General features: G+C 36.2%; 1 protein-coding gene across 2 annotated transcripts in view; it reads right to left on the bottom strand.

The window, feature by feature from the left end:
• Positions 1-1,761: 1,761 nt before the first annotated feature.
• The window catches only part of SPMIP7 (sperm microtubule inner protein 7), a 37,961-nt gene continuing 23,214 nt past the window's right edge, over positions 1,762-16,508 (bottom strand). Inside the window, exons 5-9 of one of the 2 annotated variants that reach the window (XM_072412102.1) lie at positions 13,724-13,791; positions 12,165-12,206; positions 11,526-11,633; positions 3,318-3,431; positions 1,762-2,017 (exon numbers count right to left, since the gene is read on the bottom strand). In XM_072412102.1, coding sequence (XP_072268203.1) covers positions 1,897-2,017; positions 3,318-3,431; positions 11,526-11,633; positions 12,165-12,206; positions 13,724-13,791 — 453 coding nt within the window. In that variant the 3' untranslated portion in view covers positions 1,762-1,896. The remainder of the gene's footprint in view (positions 2,018-3,317; positions 3,432-11,525; positions 11,634-12,164; positions 12,207-13,723; positions 13,792-16,508) is intronic. The other variant, XM_072412103.1, reaches the window with a different exon arrangement.

Below are 16,508 nucleotides of genomic sequence, written 5' to 3'. Positions count from 1 at the left end.
TGCCCCGTCCCCCCTTCTTCCTTGGTCTTTGTGTTTTAGTGGTTGTCGATGTTATATGTAATATGTTAAGAGTATTTGGGTATATATGTCATGCTTAACTGAGTGGTAAAGAAAAAAAGTATACTATAAATAAAGTAAAAATTGAAAAAAAATAGAAAAATACGCAGTGTTACCGGTATAAGACAACGTGGAAAAGAAAGGTGAACCCTTATTGTATTCCTAAGATAAGGGAGTAATGAAGAGTGAAATAATAGGGAATGAATAATTGTTAAAAGATGAAGTATGGAAGGCTCTTTTCTCTCTCCCTTTGTATCACTGAGAGATATTATACTAATTACACTCATTTAAATATGATTTGGATGAAGATCTACAGGTCACAGGTTTTTTTTTTCCTCTTTTTTCTTTTTTGGATGGAATTACTAAATAGAAGTAGGGTCTGTATAATTATGTTGTAATGGAGGGAAAAGCATTAATACTTTTTCTCCTCTTATTATTAAATTAATTACATGTTTGTTTTGAGTGTGATAATAGGTAAAGGGTTTTAGTAGATAATTTTGTCACTGAGGAATATATGAGGGGGGTGGGAGTGGGGAAGCAGTTGACAATACAAAAATGAACCAACTAGTGTGTATCGAGACAATAATTCTAATAAAAGATAGTGATTAAGTAACAACTAGAACTGAGAAATATTAAAAGTTGGGATAGACATATAAAATTAAAGAAACTCCTTGTACATGCTCTTATCATCTCCCGTCTGGACTACTGTAACATCCTTCTCGCTGGTATTCCACTAACCCGACTCTCTCCTCTACAATCTATCATGAATGCTGCAGCCAGACTCATCCATCCTTCCCTCCGCTCCTCCTCCGCTGCATCTCTTTGTAGTTCTCTCCATTGGCTTCCATTTCACCTTAGAATCAAATTTAAGCTCCTGTGCTTTGCCTTCAAATCCCTCCACAGTTATTGTCCCACTTACATTTCTGACATGGTTTAAAAATACTCCCCCTGCCGCTCTCTCCGCTCCTCCAATGACCTACTAATGACTTCCTCACTCATAACCTTATCACACGCACGGTTACAAGACTTCTCTAGAGCTGCTCCAACTCTCTGGAATGGTCTTCCTCGTCCTATTCGGCTTGCTCCTACTTTCTGCTTATTTAAAAGAGCGCTCAAAACCCATTTTTTCAAACTTGCCTACCCATCTTCTTCTGTCAATTGAAACCATCACTACTTCCCACCACTACATATCTCCCATCCTATTGTGTGTGAAATTCCCCCACCTACTAGATTGTAAGCTCTTCGGGGCAGGGTCCTCTCCTCCTGTATCACTGTCTGTATTAGTCTGTCATTTGCAATCCCTATTTAATGTACAGCGCTGCGTAATATGTTGGCGCTATATAAATACTGTTTAATAATAATAATAAATTTGAAGATTGTGTTGTATAGAGATTATACTGGTTAGTTATGATTTGTTGGAAAACGAACAATTTATGACACATTTTATGTTGGCTTGTTTATTTGTATGATTAAAATGAAAGGGAAAGGGAAGTGATCAGGCAGGTAAGAATAGTTATTTCAGAAGAGACATCCCCTGTTCCTTTCTCCAATAAACACCTGCCTGATCACCAATTTTCAAAGTGGGGCATTAGTTTCACTTTGAAAAGACAAAATATGCCTAAATATAGAATGGTAAAGAATCCTTTGGTCTAATTCCAAATTATAGCTAACCATATATAAAAGAAAAAAACAAACAATATTAAGTTGAGTTGAGATGCAGATTTATTTTTATGATTAGTTGTATTGGCAAAGCACATACTACAAATGCAGACTGGCTACATTGTATGACTTTAATATGTGTTTTAATTCATTTTATGCTGCCATAAATTTCCTGTTGCTTTAGGAGATTATTTCTTTGTCCACTTTGTTGTAAGGATTATATGGTGAAACAGTAGTGATCATTTTGGAAATTGGCCCCTGGTGATTATACGCAGAACCCGTTTTGCTTCCAATAAGAGATCTGAAATAAAAGTACATGAATATAAGATCACATATTTCTGTTTTAATATGTTACGTTTGTATACATATTTTCTTTTATGTAGAGGTTTTTCTGTGTTTTTAAAATTCGTAAAATGTTTTTATAGCCAAACTTTATGGTTTTGTATAAAGTACAGATGGATTTGGACCCCTGTGAAACTTTTATTGCTTTTTATATCCCTAATTGTAGGAGAGTTAACATTTACCAATGATGGGAAATTTCAAAATTTTAAGTAATGAAAAGGAGGAGAGGGTGAATCTTCCAACAGGGATACTTGTTGCAATGACATCTAAGAGGAAGAATGGTGGTTTACTCTTATGTCTTGTTGCATTTGCAGGACAGGCAAAAATGTAAAATCTCAACCAATGGGATGAAGGAAGAAAAACTATAAAACAGATTTTACCCCTTACATGTAACAATAATATAAATTATAAAATGTATTTAAATATACAGTTTCAAAATATTTTACTCAGCTGTATCCCATATCCAGTAAAGCTGATCTAACTTTAGTTACCTACTTTGCTCTTTTATCATGTTGTGCCATACATTGAAATGTGACAAGATTATTAGAACTCCAGAAACACGTCTAGGTAAACGATCTTATTCAGGATACTATAACAGCCAAACCTATGACCAGAAGGCATTTGGTCAAACAATCCATGTTGAAGGGAGTTATAAGCCAGTCAGCATATTTATCTCCCAGTTAACAAACATTAAATGATTGTCTGCTGTGGGGACCTGATTTCTGTTAGACAGGTATAAGGACAAGTTTCAGAGGTTTCTCTAAGATATCTGAATGAAGAACAGTGGGATCTCTGGGGGTCCCTTTTAAGGTGGAGTAAGGCTCCAGTAAGGCTGGAATACATAGGATATGATGTTTAGTAGTACAAAGATTTTATCTTCTTGGAGTTATCAGGGTGCCAGCATTTCCAAAAAGTTTTTTTTTTCTAGTGGATTGCTAAATATTTCTCTAAAAAAATCCCTGAATCAAATTCACACTTTTTTATTAACAATACTGACTTTTTCATTTTATATCAAGAAAATCTTGTGTTTATGATTTATTATTTATAAACCCTTTTTATAAAACAAAAATGTTTTATGATATATTATATGATATATTGTAAACTGATTGTTTTTTAGAGCCCGTGCTTGCTCTTTACAAACATTTTCATGTGAGCAGAGACTGTTTAGTAGCTCTGAACTGCACGAAGGACAAATTAGAGCAGCACTCTAGAGGGTTAACACGGTAGCAGAAGAAAACTCTTTCAGAAATGCAACTCACATGTACCCATTCATTTTTTTGTCTGCAGATGAAGGGGGAGACGGAAGATTAGAATTTGCTGGGTGGGTAGCTATCCAATGAACCCTGCCAGTGTATCCAGGAATGTTTGGAGTGCTAAAAAGAAAAAAGTAAATAGCATTAATAATGCCATAGACAATGAGATGCCATCATTGTCAAGGTTATACAACAAAGAAGTAAACAAACACTCTAATTAACTATGTTTCATATTTCTGATTAATCCTGCAAAGTTTAATAAGAAAATGTAAAAACTCTTTGGCTGAAAGTTTTGTTTATATCTGGTCATCCTGGCAAGAACAAAATTATGTGCATATGTTAAGGCCAAATTAAAAACAAACAAAATTACAGCTGCAAAATGAAACAAGTTCAGCAAGCTAAGTATGCTATATATGTTAATAAGAGACATCTTCTTTAAAATAGTGCAAGTGCAAAATGATGTTCTTACTTTGCCGGACATCATGTTACAAAATAGTGAATCTTTATGTCAAAGCAATAGTGTATGGTGCAATCTGGCAATAAATGAATTTCTGAATCTCTACCACCCAAATATTGTAATAGTTTAGTCACTTCTGAAAAATATAGATCTCATCACTGATTATGTAAGAGAGTAGAGAGGAGCTGGGGCTATTAATCTCAATTTGGGCTTTAAGTCTTACAAAGCTCTGATGTTAAAAAACATAGTAATTAGCATATTTGTCTTTGTCTTTGGATAAACAAAAATATTTTTTTTTAAGTGCAGCATCTGTATAAAGTAGTAAACTGGATTTTTATTTTTTTCTGTTCTAGGCCAGCTACTTTTTGGTACCCCCTGCAGCCCAATCTGCGGGGCTCTGCCCCTATCAAAATACATAAAATGCATGCACTGTTCCACCATAAACAAAAGGAAATATCAAAAGCACAAACTACAAATAACCTAACCTATACTGAAAAACAGAACTGACCACAAAATGGACATGTATAAAACAAAGTCTCAGTAGAAAAAAATAACGAACACAACTGAGAAAAAAACAATCCTTTATTCAAACGATAAAAATATTTCCGCAGAGACACAAGAAACAACAAGAAATTTGTCCACACAGCCACAATCAATACCATACTGAAAGAAGAAAAAACATATCTGCAAATATACCATAAATACCATTCTGAGACAACCAGAAACATGTCTACAATGTCACAGTTTTTACCCTAGTGACAGAGGAAAAAAAACATGTCTTCAAAGACACAATCATTGCTGTACTAACATATCTCAAGAAACTAAATTGGTAGCAGAAAACCACAGTAGGATGCAGAAACCTTGGCAATTTATTTAAAACATTCAAAGGTCATATTAAAACTAAAATCCAGAAACTGAGAGTAGTTTTGTGTTTCTGCACAGCGGAAAAAACTTCTTTCAACTGCTTTCAAGCTGAGAAGGACACAAAACTCTAGCGAGCACATGTTTTGGGTGAAGTGGCTGTTTGGTAGTGCTTTGAGTATTTTTTGTAAGTGTTTGTTAGTAATTGAGTATGCAATATTACATCAGTCTTCAGTTATATTGTAAACCGGCTTGTTTTGACAATTAAAAAAAGTTGTGTGTTTTACGCACAAATACACATGAAGTAAAGAAAGTAGGTAAAGGTAGTAAAGCAATAGGCTACATTCAAACGTCTTTTAAAACAAAAACATAACTGATTTTTATTAGGATGTTATTGAGATATGAATAAACTGTACAAAAGTTAAACTTCTAAACTAACTTGTAATTTTAAATGTAGAGGACATCCCCAAAAATAACTTCAAGAAACCTTACAGGGCATTTTTCTCATACTCTTTCATACATCCTTTGCTAAATTGATGCGCCAGTGTGAAGTTGTTCTTGTTTAATATAACACTTGCAGCACAGCTGTATATTTGAGTAACAACAAAGTATTGCTACATTGTATTTCATTTTTCATTCACATGTTAAAATACAATATATATATATATATATATATATATATATATTCATGTTTTTTCCTTTTTGGAAGTTTGGGAGAAAGATGAAGGGTATGCTGCTGTTGATGACTGTTTAGGCTTTAGCCTTTTCTTGATAGAAATGTAAAACAGGGTGAGTGGTTTTCCCACTCTGAACTGGAGGTTACAAGGACTGATTTTCCTGTTGTATGACACTGCATTTTTTTTTTATTTTATGTAATTGATATTGGTATGTATTTATGCATATGAGAGATAAATTTATTGTTAGTACGCAGTTGAAAGACTTATTCCTTATGAAGCTGTGTTAGAGATTGCAGAAGTCATGAAGAGTGAGGAAGACATTGGGCCTTGATGCAGCAAACATGGAATGGATTTCCTAAAAATCATTTGCTCTTAGCTGCAATTGTTTTAAATCCTGCACCAGATCCATTCTAGGTTTGCTGGATCACCCAGGTTCCCCCATGATAGCCTATCTTCTACAGTCCTGAAAAGCTTTAATAAATCAGGTTTATTGCGATTGTATCCTTTCACTTGAACACTGACAGTAAAGTTGTGTTGTCACTTTTTGATGAATGAGGTAAAATTGATTAGAATTAAGAATAAAATTGCTGTGATCAAATAGTATAAAAAAGCAATGAGAAGCAAGAAATTCAGGCTTTTTTTTTTTTTTTTTTTTTAAATAGAGCTAAAAAGGTGAAAAAAAAGATGACAATCACAGAGCAACATGTCCTTGATATTTTTTTTAACAACTAATGGAATGCATAGTACATTCTGAGCTGCCAAATGTCAGGACGTTTAGGTACAGTCCAAAAAAGCAGGCCAAATACATTTACACTTAAAGTCTGACACAAAAAATAGCTTTAAAAATAGCTGCCAATATTTCAATTATATGTAGAATAGTAACAAATCATTACTAAGAATTTATTGTTTTGTGACCCACTCAGTACTGTTAAGTGAGGCAGTCAAAATTTAATGGATGAAATGCTTACTATAGGGAAAATATTGAATACTGATACATGGGGCATGTAAAAAAACAATGTATGTAATGTGTGTACTGTGAATTCAGTACCTTGCAGGAAAGTATTTCTTTATGTGTATGTTTATGTAATTTTGTATCCACATTTCTTTGGCAGGTCTGTTCTCCTGCCTCTGCACCTATGCCCCTACATTATCTGTGCAAATATGTAAAAATGTGGAGGTATTTGTGGGACTACAAGTATCAGGAAGGGTTAAAGAGTGACACAAAACATTCAGGTGCAGCTTAGTTAAAAGTTAGCAATTTTAGAAACATCTCTGTTCTTGCCCAAGTGGGAATTTCACTGGTTGCTTACATTCTTTGGTAAGAGTGCATACATGCACCTATTGCCCAAAATTCAGCTGTCCCCCCACAGTGGTCATTGAAGGGCTGGTGATCAGGCTCCTGATCATGTGATGATTATGATAAGCAATCATAGTAGTCACAATATAACAAAAACTGTGACTATGTTTACTTTCAGTTCTGTGAATGTATGGGTCATTTATTTAAAAAAAAAAACAAGTTCTAACATCCAAATGTGCCTTCTCTCAATTGACGCAGTGAAGGCATTTGATAGGGTAAACTGGTGATTTATGTATGCATCCCTAAAACAAATTGGTCTGGGCCCCACTATGGTCTCCCGTATTGCAGCTTTGTATTCAGCCCCTTGTGCACAAGTTCGTGTTAATGGCACCTTATCGGCACCGTTCTCCATCAAAGATGGTACCAGGCAAGGTTGCCCTCTTTCCCCCCCCTTACTATATGCATTAGTATACAGATAAGGAATACAGATAAGAGACACGCAATATAAGATCTCGCTTTATGTGGATGACCTTTTTTTATACATATCATCTCGCCACTCTTCAATTCCCTCTATTTTGAAGGAGTTTGATAGGTTCGGCTCGGTAAGCAATTTTAAAGTCTATTATAATAAATCAGAATTGCTCAACGTCACCCTTCCCCGGACCAAAAGTAACTCCATAGGCATTAACATTTTCTTCAGGGTATGTAATGAAGCTCTCAAATTTTTAGGGATTCATATCACATCGGACCCTACCAAATTATTTATGTATAAATATTCCTCCCTATTTGGTAAAATTCAATCAGACCTCGACAGGTCTGATTTTCCAGAATTAATTTACCTAAAATGGACATCTTGCCCTGTTTCCTATATATTTTCCAATTGGTACCCATATACCTTCTGGCCTCATACCTACGAAATCCTCAGCAGTTCTTCCTATTTATTTGGAGGGGTAAATGGCTTGCATAACACTTTGTTCACTAATTAAACTATTTAAGGATAAGGGTGGAGCGGGTGTTCCTGACATCTTCTCATATTATAGGGCTGCTATACCAATAAGAATCGTGGACTGGTTTCATATTAGGGACAGGAAAAGTTGGGTGTCCCTGGTGAATGCATTATCCCCCCTGGATTCAGGATCCCTACCATAGACAGACACGGTACCGTTGAATCCCAAGCACCCTATTCCTAAACTGACTCTACTCTTTACATGTTTTGGATGGTCTCCTACTTTCGGGGAAAATTTCCTCTAAGTTAGGCCCCATGACCCCCTAAGTTTTACAATCTGGCCTTTACCCCAGCAATGAATGCACAATGGTTCCTGATCTGGAACTTTGATGAGCATAGACATCTTCGGGACATTCTGTTCAATGGGCAACTTCAACCCCTTTCCTCATTGAGAGTCAGAGATTGTGGCAATATGGCCCTTGGTTTCAATACAGACTGCCATCTTCCTTTATATTCTATATCACAGAAACCTGACCGCCATAGAGACGATTTTAAGGTCCCCTGATCGTCCATCACATACTATTTCCCTACTATATGCTATTCTTTTGTCGGATACCAGGCCTAACTCTTTGATATATACTAGATATTGGGAGTCAGACCTAAATACGCATATCTCTGATTCGGAATGGGCTTTTATTTTGACACACAAACTTGCACTTCCCTGTAAAGTTCAGGAAACTAACTATAAGATCCTCTCCAGATGGTATAGGTGCCCTACAGATCTGCGTCTCTTCTCGTCCTCTCATCCTGACACACCTTGGCGATGCCTATCACATAGAGGTACTATGCTACATATATGATGGGAATGCCCACCTATCCTTCGTTTCTGGGATACAATCATAGAAGTCTACAACAAATTGATGGGTTCGGATGTCCCCAACAACCCTAAAGTGGCGTTGTTATCTATGATTCCAGGCTCGATTAAATCTGCCAAAAGGAGTGTACCCTGCCATTTTTTGACAGCATTCAGAGCAGTTATTCCCAGGTTCTGGAAACAGACCAGCACTCCTTTCATAAAGGACTGGTTTGTGGAACTTGAAAGGATGCAGCATATAGAAATGTTGGTAGCTGAAGACGAAGACCAATCTAACAAAAATAAATTAATGTGGTTAGCTTGGGACTGGTTTAAGGAATCTCCTCAATTTCAGACTTATCTGTCATGAGGTGACTTCCGCCCCTGGGCATTGATATAGTTATATAGAGTTATGTTAAATGTACTTTTTATTTTTTCTTTCACTCTAAATTGGGTCTTTTATATCGCTTACATCATCTACCTTAATCTTCCTTTCCTCCCCTATTTGCCCCATAACCACTGTATCCTCCTCCTTATAACCCCCTAGGGCTTTGTTTTTTTTTGTCTGTCTGTCCCTTTGTTTTTCCCCCTAGGTTCTGGTTTAGTGCCACCATTACATGAAGGATTTGTTATAAATATGGTCCCTTCCGTTTTTTATGGTATAAGTATATCTTATTGTTCTGCTGGGCATTACCTGTAACCATTTGTTTATTGTTCTTCATGGACATTACATTATGTTTTTCTTCCTCTTTGTATATGGTTTGCATACCATATGTATGTTATGTTTATTTATTATATACATTCACGTTTATTTGTTAAAGTTTAATGTTGTACTCAATAAAACTTGATTGAAACAAAAAAACTATTTCTTTTATTAACTTCTGTTAACTTTACCCTACTATTACATCTTTACCCTAATATTACATTCCTAATTTTTTAACATTTGTGATTCCCATTTTTCTGATTTTAACACATTTCCTTTAAACACAACAAAAATTACAGCTGCATTATAATTATTGGAAAAACTATTTAATAAACCTTACTTCATTTAAATAGTTTAAAAGATATTTACATTACACCTGTACTTTCTATCCACACCTGTTTTCTCCTAAACAAGAAGATATGTGCATTCCCTTCCTTTTCTCACGTGTTCCATCCCACCCCTTGCCACAAACTTCCAACCAAGCATGAGTGTTCAGCTACATCAATATGTGCAGTCAACTGCACCCAGTCTGAGTACCTTACTCAGGACCAGGCCAAGGCAGAAGAAGAACCCACGTTGGGTACCATGCTACAAGGTCCTCGGTAAAGTGGAGTCTTCTCCTGCTTTTACATCACCTAGGTCTGACCTGCACTGTGCAAGACTGTGAAACTAATAGCTTAGTCATTTAGATTACATAGGGGGAACACTGCTAAAGGAAGCGGCTTACACAGTTGGAGGTCAAGATGATTTGATTTGTGATCATTGGCTAATGGACATACCAAAGCTGAAAGCCTTTGCTAGCACAACCCCTATTTACTTTCTCAGTTGTGAACTGGGTCAACAGCAAGGGAGGAATATGCCACCTGGTACATTCCCTCTAACTACAGTTTGGGTCAGTGGTGTCCAATTTTCTGCCCAGCTCTCCTTTCCCCACCTGAGAACAGACATACTGACAAATTTGCCTATCCCCCATACTTTTTGGCAACCATTCTGGGCACCACACTGTACAGACATCCAGGTGACAGGCAGAACTGAGGATGGCCATTATTATGCTTAACTTCTGACACCCACTGAGAGAGGATAGATCTTAACTTGTGTCTGCATGTACTGGGGGAAGGAGAAGCAGGGAGCAAAAGGGGACACCAGTTAAAAGGGGACATCCTTTCTAGAAAGGAGCCTGGCAAATAAGCCATTAGAGGATAAGGGGCAAGGGGAATGTGCAAATGGCATTTTTTATAAAGTAATATTGTTTGTAACCACCCTATTCTAACTTGTTTCCTGAAAAAGGAAGCTGGGTGCTGGGCACCAACATTGTAATGACTAATTGTAAACCTGTTGATCATTTTAAGCCCACATATACCCACCATATTTATTACTGTACTGTCAGGCTGTATTTTTTATTGTTGCTGCAAGGGTTAAAATACCTTATATGGCCAGCATGTTGATGTGTGATAATTTCACACATAGCAGGGCACATGGTATTCCAGAGCTATGACACCCTTACCCTTGGGGGGGTGATGGATCAGACAGCAGGATTTCAAGTCTGATGTTGCTGAGCAGTGATTTAACGCCAATGAGCTGCCAGCACTGGCGCGTTAAGCCTTGCAGTACTTACCGGCTTTAAAAGAGAACCCTTAAAGAGTACCATGTTTATTACTGCATTAAAATTATATATGCATATGGTTCAACTTTAAATAAACAAAAGAACAGACATCTTATTTTGTTACGGATTCCTTTCCAATAGGTATGAAAAAGATTGGGCTATTGATAGGCATTTTTTTTTAAATTGAAGATAAAAGACCTTTTAGTGTAAGAAGCAAGGCTAGTATTGGCTATCAAAAGTTCATAATGGCATACTTTTAATATAACAAAATAAATTATTGTTTAAACCAGTCATTTTCCTAAAGTCTAAAGCTAAAAAGAGCCTTTCCACTTTATGTCAACATAGGGACATCTTGTGGACAATCATGTAAATGCAGCGTAAACTATGTGACGTCAAACTACATAGAAAAAAGCCATTTCTAAAAGGACAGTCAGATAATAAAATGAAAAATGTGTTTTCTCTGTTTTTGTGCATTTAGTTATCCTTATTTACAAAAGTGAGTTTGTTGATTACAAGAATTTCACAAGGTTTTTGATCGCTGTACTAAACAAAAAAAAATAGATTTTGTCAATGAGCTCAAGGTTTTGTTAAACTGGAAACTGGAATACAAACTGCATTTAACCACACAGATATGATCAGGAACCTATAGGGAAGTTTTCCTGAGTTGTTTAGGATTTCCATTTGGTAAATTCTTAATCTGAAAAAATATTACAACATACTGGGATTTATCCAAAAACTACTTGAGATATACAGTTTAGGGAACATATAAAGTCCTCCTTTAGGTTTCACTGAAAGCCAACTGTAGAAAGATACATACTTTGCTGTGTTTGTGTATCGAGGCTGCAAAGTTCGAACTTTAGTAAAAGGTGTGAAGACTGCTCGGGGATTGTCAATGTCTTCAGTATTCACGGAGCCAGTAAAGCCACTGTTTGGAAGAAAATACAGAACACCATTAAAGCCCAAAGTCAAATAAATAGACAAGCAGATAAACAAGCGTTGTATCATCACATTCCATAGCATTACTTTCTTTTTCCTGTTGTAACAGTTGTGCAGGGTGTCTAAATCTGACTGTGCAATCCAATAGTTATAGTGTAATTTAGGATAATAGAATTAGAGTAACTGCCTGGGCGAGCCCAAAAGTGAGGTTTTAAATACGTGACACATCATGGTGAACTAGGGCCTGTATGTCTCAAAATCATATGGACGGGTATCTTTGTCAAAATGATAGTTAGTCTAGTTTATTTTTGCAACTCTGAACTTAGTTAAAGAAAGCTGAATTGTCACTGGTACCATGAAAACATTTTACAACTGAAGTCACTAACGATGGACAGGCAGTTTTTGCAAAGCTTTTGCAGCAGATATACTTTTTTTTGCAAGTGGAAAAACGTTTGCAAAAAATAGTCTAATTGGGGGTCGTAAGTGCTGGTGCTTAAAACTGACTTCTACAAAAACTTACCAATAACCTGGTATATGATCCATACGAGGATACGGAGATTTGCTGAAGCAAAGAAAACAAAGTTACACAGTTTCAAGAGTAAAAGTTTCAAAAATACTAAGCAAACAAAATGTTGTTTGTTATTGCAGAAAACAAAACCACACATTTTATTCCAGGTTTTTTCAAAGTAATGTTTTTGTACCATATGCGGCCCTCCTACACCTACTTCATGGCCCTTAGTGGCTTCAAAATTTTAACCTTAAAGCGTTGTTCTCGAGTTTCTAAACTTCAGTATTCAGTGTTGGTTGCCAATATTTCACAAAATTATTTATGGCTGGGTATTGTAGTACAATAGGGGAATAACTTGTAGTTGTTATTGTGATGTTAAAGTGATCCTTTCACCATCGGGTCACTTCTGTACCAAATTTAGCCTTTATAAAAAGGAATGAATAAACTTACCTTTGTAGAGGCCTGGGTGTTTGAAAGCTGCTGTTTTGTTGCTCGCCAGCTACTGCCAAGATTTCACCCTTCAGGTAGGTCAAAAACCTTCTTTCACTCATTCACAAAGCTGGCAAATGTTGTTTGGTTTTATACAGACTCAACCACTACTTTTGTGTACAAAATACAGTTTTCAACTCTTAAATGATGGTATCTTTCAGCAAGAATTGCATTTCATTTTTATTTTTCACCAAATATAAATATATATAAATATATACATGCCACTGACTACTCATTTATCAAGGGTGCACAAAGCTGTACATGGATTTAACACAAGCTAGAGGTAACTGAAGAGCCAATACATGCAAAGATCAGGCCACCTGATCAGGCCACCCACAATATTTTCTGGATTATGAGGGAGGTCGTCCCATCTTTATCCAATTTAGCCACAGATCAGGATAGCTACAGTATATTTGACCAGTGCTGACAGGAAATATTACAATAAAGCCCAGTACAGGAAAAGAAATCACATTAACATTTGTTCAACAGCCCATTGGATACTTAAGGATAGGAATCAAGGAATGTTAAGGTGCGCTTGTGGAAATCTACCACTCTTTCTTACAGATGAAATTCATGCACCTATCCAATTCTTCATCTTTTCATCAGAAATTATAAATGGACAAAACAATGACCATTTTCTTGCATGAAAGATGGCTTTAGGGGAGCATGGACTCTTTACAGAAAATATGCACATGCCAAAATACAATATTATGCCTCCTAAAAGACCCAGAACAACCCTGAAAAGATAGATTATTGTGGGGCATGAGACATATAAAAAGTGGATAAGAATGTCTTTTGTCCCACTTCCTATCTTTGTTCACTCACTTCTTCTTCACTTTTGTACTCCTTTGAAACTAATCCATTAGGATTTAAGGTTCAAGGGGTTAAAGGTCAAAGCACCAGTGTATTTAATAGAATTTCCAAACATACAGTACCTTACAAAGCCCCTACTCCCACCACACCTTGCATTGTATATCCCTAATTTATCCATGGAGATAGTATTCAGAATATGTCCTGCATTACATTGATCTAAATCTAACAGCTTTAAAACATGTACAGAATCAATTTACAATCACACTTACAATGTCAGAGGTTTCTTCTGACCATGGAAAACTCTTGTTTGAAATCTGTCCCACATTCCACCTGCCACCTGTAAAAATGAATAAATAATAATGACGGTTGAATATAAACTGATAGATTGACAAATGTAGATGGTATATATGACTGTTGCTATGGACCATTGTGTGTGTCCAATAAAAGATGAGTGTTAAGTTTTGATTAAGCAGAACTTGGTGTTTTTCATCTCTCAGGTCTCCCACATTGCTGCAAAGAAGATAGCCCTCCCAACAGGATCAAAAACACGAATAAAAACCTAGATGCCAATTGAAAGCATGACAATGACGTTTTATTAAAATAAGACAACTTCCCCAGGGACATTGTCAACCCTGGTTTTATAGGATTGCACTTCCTTGCACAGGTTAAACACTGATGGTGAATATTATATGTATGCTTTATGCTGGACCTAATGTGTGTCATAAGCCCAAGTTACATTATTGCTGCTATGTGGTCGATTTGAATTTTGGCTTTTTCTAATGAAGTTGATAATGTGTGTCATAAGCCCTAATGTGTGACATAAGCCCAAGTTACATTGATGCTGCTATGTGGTCGATTTGAATTTTGGCTTTTTATAATGAAGTTGTTAAATTTTTTGCCTGTCTACACCCCCTCAGCCTTCCACTGCCACAGTGGAAATGGTTCTGAGCATGACATTGTAGAGTTGTAAAGTATCATACACTGACAGCCAGACGCACAGCTGAACCATTACCACCTATGATGTTATGCTCAGCACCACTCCGACTGATCAGCCTCATCAACCCATGTGGCATTTAGTCTAAAGTCAATAGTAAAGAGTCTGATTGGTAGAGTCACATTTCATATGTCACCTATTAGCCTCCTCTCTGACAGCTTAGATGACTGTAGCTGTGAAGTTGGAAGGCTTATCTATTTCCAGCCAGTGCTGGATGAAACATCAGTTCTATACTCATCCAGTCCTATACTCATTTTTGGATCCTGCAATGGTAATTATTAGCTTTAAATAAATTATTAAATAATTTTTTAGGTTTGCTGTGTTTATTGCCAGGGATTTTTAACCCCTTTTGGCAAGATCAACAGTGCTATGATGCTAAGATGGTTGCCCCTAGGGAGACGTTCCAGTGCAAGAATGTCAGGATAAATATCCAATATATATTGAAGTTTAGGTTTGTTTGAAGTGTATAATTAGTTCAATGAAACACGGAAAGTTTGAGATCTAATAAATTTTTAAAATGCCCATCAGTGCTTAACAGAAACATTTTTGTCAGTTACATTCCATACTTTTTACAGTTTCTTTTTTTAGCTAGCTATCAAATTAGGTGAAAGCAAAAAACTCTGTGACATTCCCTGACAGACAGCTCTTTAGATACTCTATCTGCACTTATGTTGTTATCCCAAAGATGACAGATGTTCTTTAAAAATTTATTCTTCTTTTCTACTGCTTTGCTTACACAATAGGATTGTGGTGCCACACAGGACTGCTGTAGAAAAACACTGAATACAGCAGTTTCAACGCAATCTTTGGAGGGGGCATATCATTGTCACTGGCAGACACTAAGTTATAGGTAAATGAAGGTAGAAATGTAGTCAAAACTTGTTGTAACTGAAACTTAATCATATACTTTTAAACAGACATTTTTTAAAGATGAATTTAGCCCAGTCCAGCATCATGTCATGTGAAAGAAGTTACTGGTAATGCTGAATCTTGACTACCCGGTACTAGTATCAGAAGATTCTTCAGAAAGAACCAGACAATTATTATATCTGCCTGCGCAGTGCCCTCACCTTAGTCCCTTAAATCCTTCATATCAGAAGAATTTCAGTCTTTTGTTTAAAACACTTTACAAATTCCATATTCATGCCACTAACTGTGTCTCAAAGGGGCTTACAATCTAATGTACCTACCATAGTCAAACGTCATAAAAACAGTTCAAAACTGAGGAGAAACCAATAACCTAATTGCAAATTTTTGAATGTGGGAGAAAACCGGACTGACCAGAGGAAACCCATGCAAACACAGGAGACCATAAAACTCTATGCAGATGGTGTCCTTGCTAAAATTCATACTTGGGACCGTAGTTCTGCAAAAGCAAGAGTGCTAGACACTGAGCCAACCTTAATGTTAACCATAAGTCTGCCTATTACCTGTTTTTTACAATCACTGAGTTTTCTATTAAGAATCCTATTATGTAGAAATAATATGATCTTGTTGTCCTTTTGCATTACTATATAGACTTTCCTATCTGTATAGTAATCCTGCATAAAACAACACCATAGACTGTGCCCTTGTGCAGGAGTTTATTGGAATAATGAAACAATGCTGCTTAAAACAAACTGGTGACCAGTTTTAGGCCTGTCCGTTTATTTATCACAGCCATTCTGTAATAGGTTGACTGCTGCTAGATGTCCTTAGTCTGATGACATCATTCAACCTATGTTCTGGGACTGGATAGTTAAAGGTGAAGCAGTATAGTGGTAAGTGATTACATGACTGCATTGCATTCTTTCAATCAGCATGCTTCTTTCTAGCAGATAAAATCATTGGCCCCTTCTTTCTCCTGCTTCTTCTTCTCACAATGCATTACTTTGGTAATTACTAGGTAAGATTCAGGTACTTTACTTTCTACTACTATTGCTTTTTAAAAAAAACATTTATTGATGTTATAAATTATTACAAAGCTACATAATTTGTGTCCATTATATTTTCCTAGAATTCATCTTTAAAAAACATGTAATAACAAAAGTTCTAGTTTTTATGAACGAGAAAACTTTTGT

Source organism: Pyxicephalus adspersus, chromosome 5 (genome assembly GCF_032062135.1).
Source record: "Pyxicephalus adspersus chromosome 5, UCB_Pads_2.0, whole genome shotgun sequence".
Taxonomy (NCBI): Eukaryota; Metazoa; Chordata; class Amphibia; order Anura; family Pyxicephalidae; genus Pyxicephalus; species Pyxicephalus adspersus.
The sequence above is the reverse complement of the archived record's forward strand: the minus strand, read 5'-3'. Positions and strand labels throughout refer to the sequence as shown.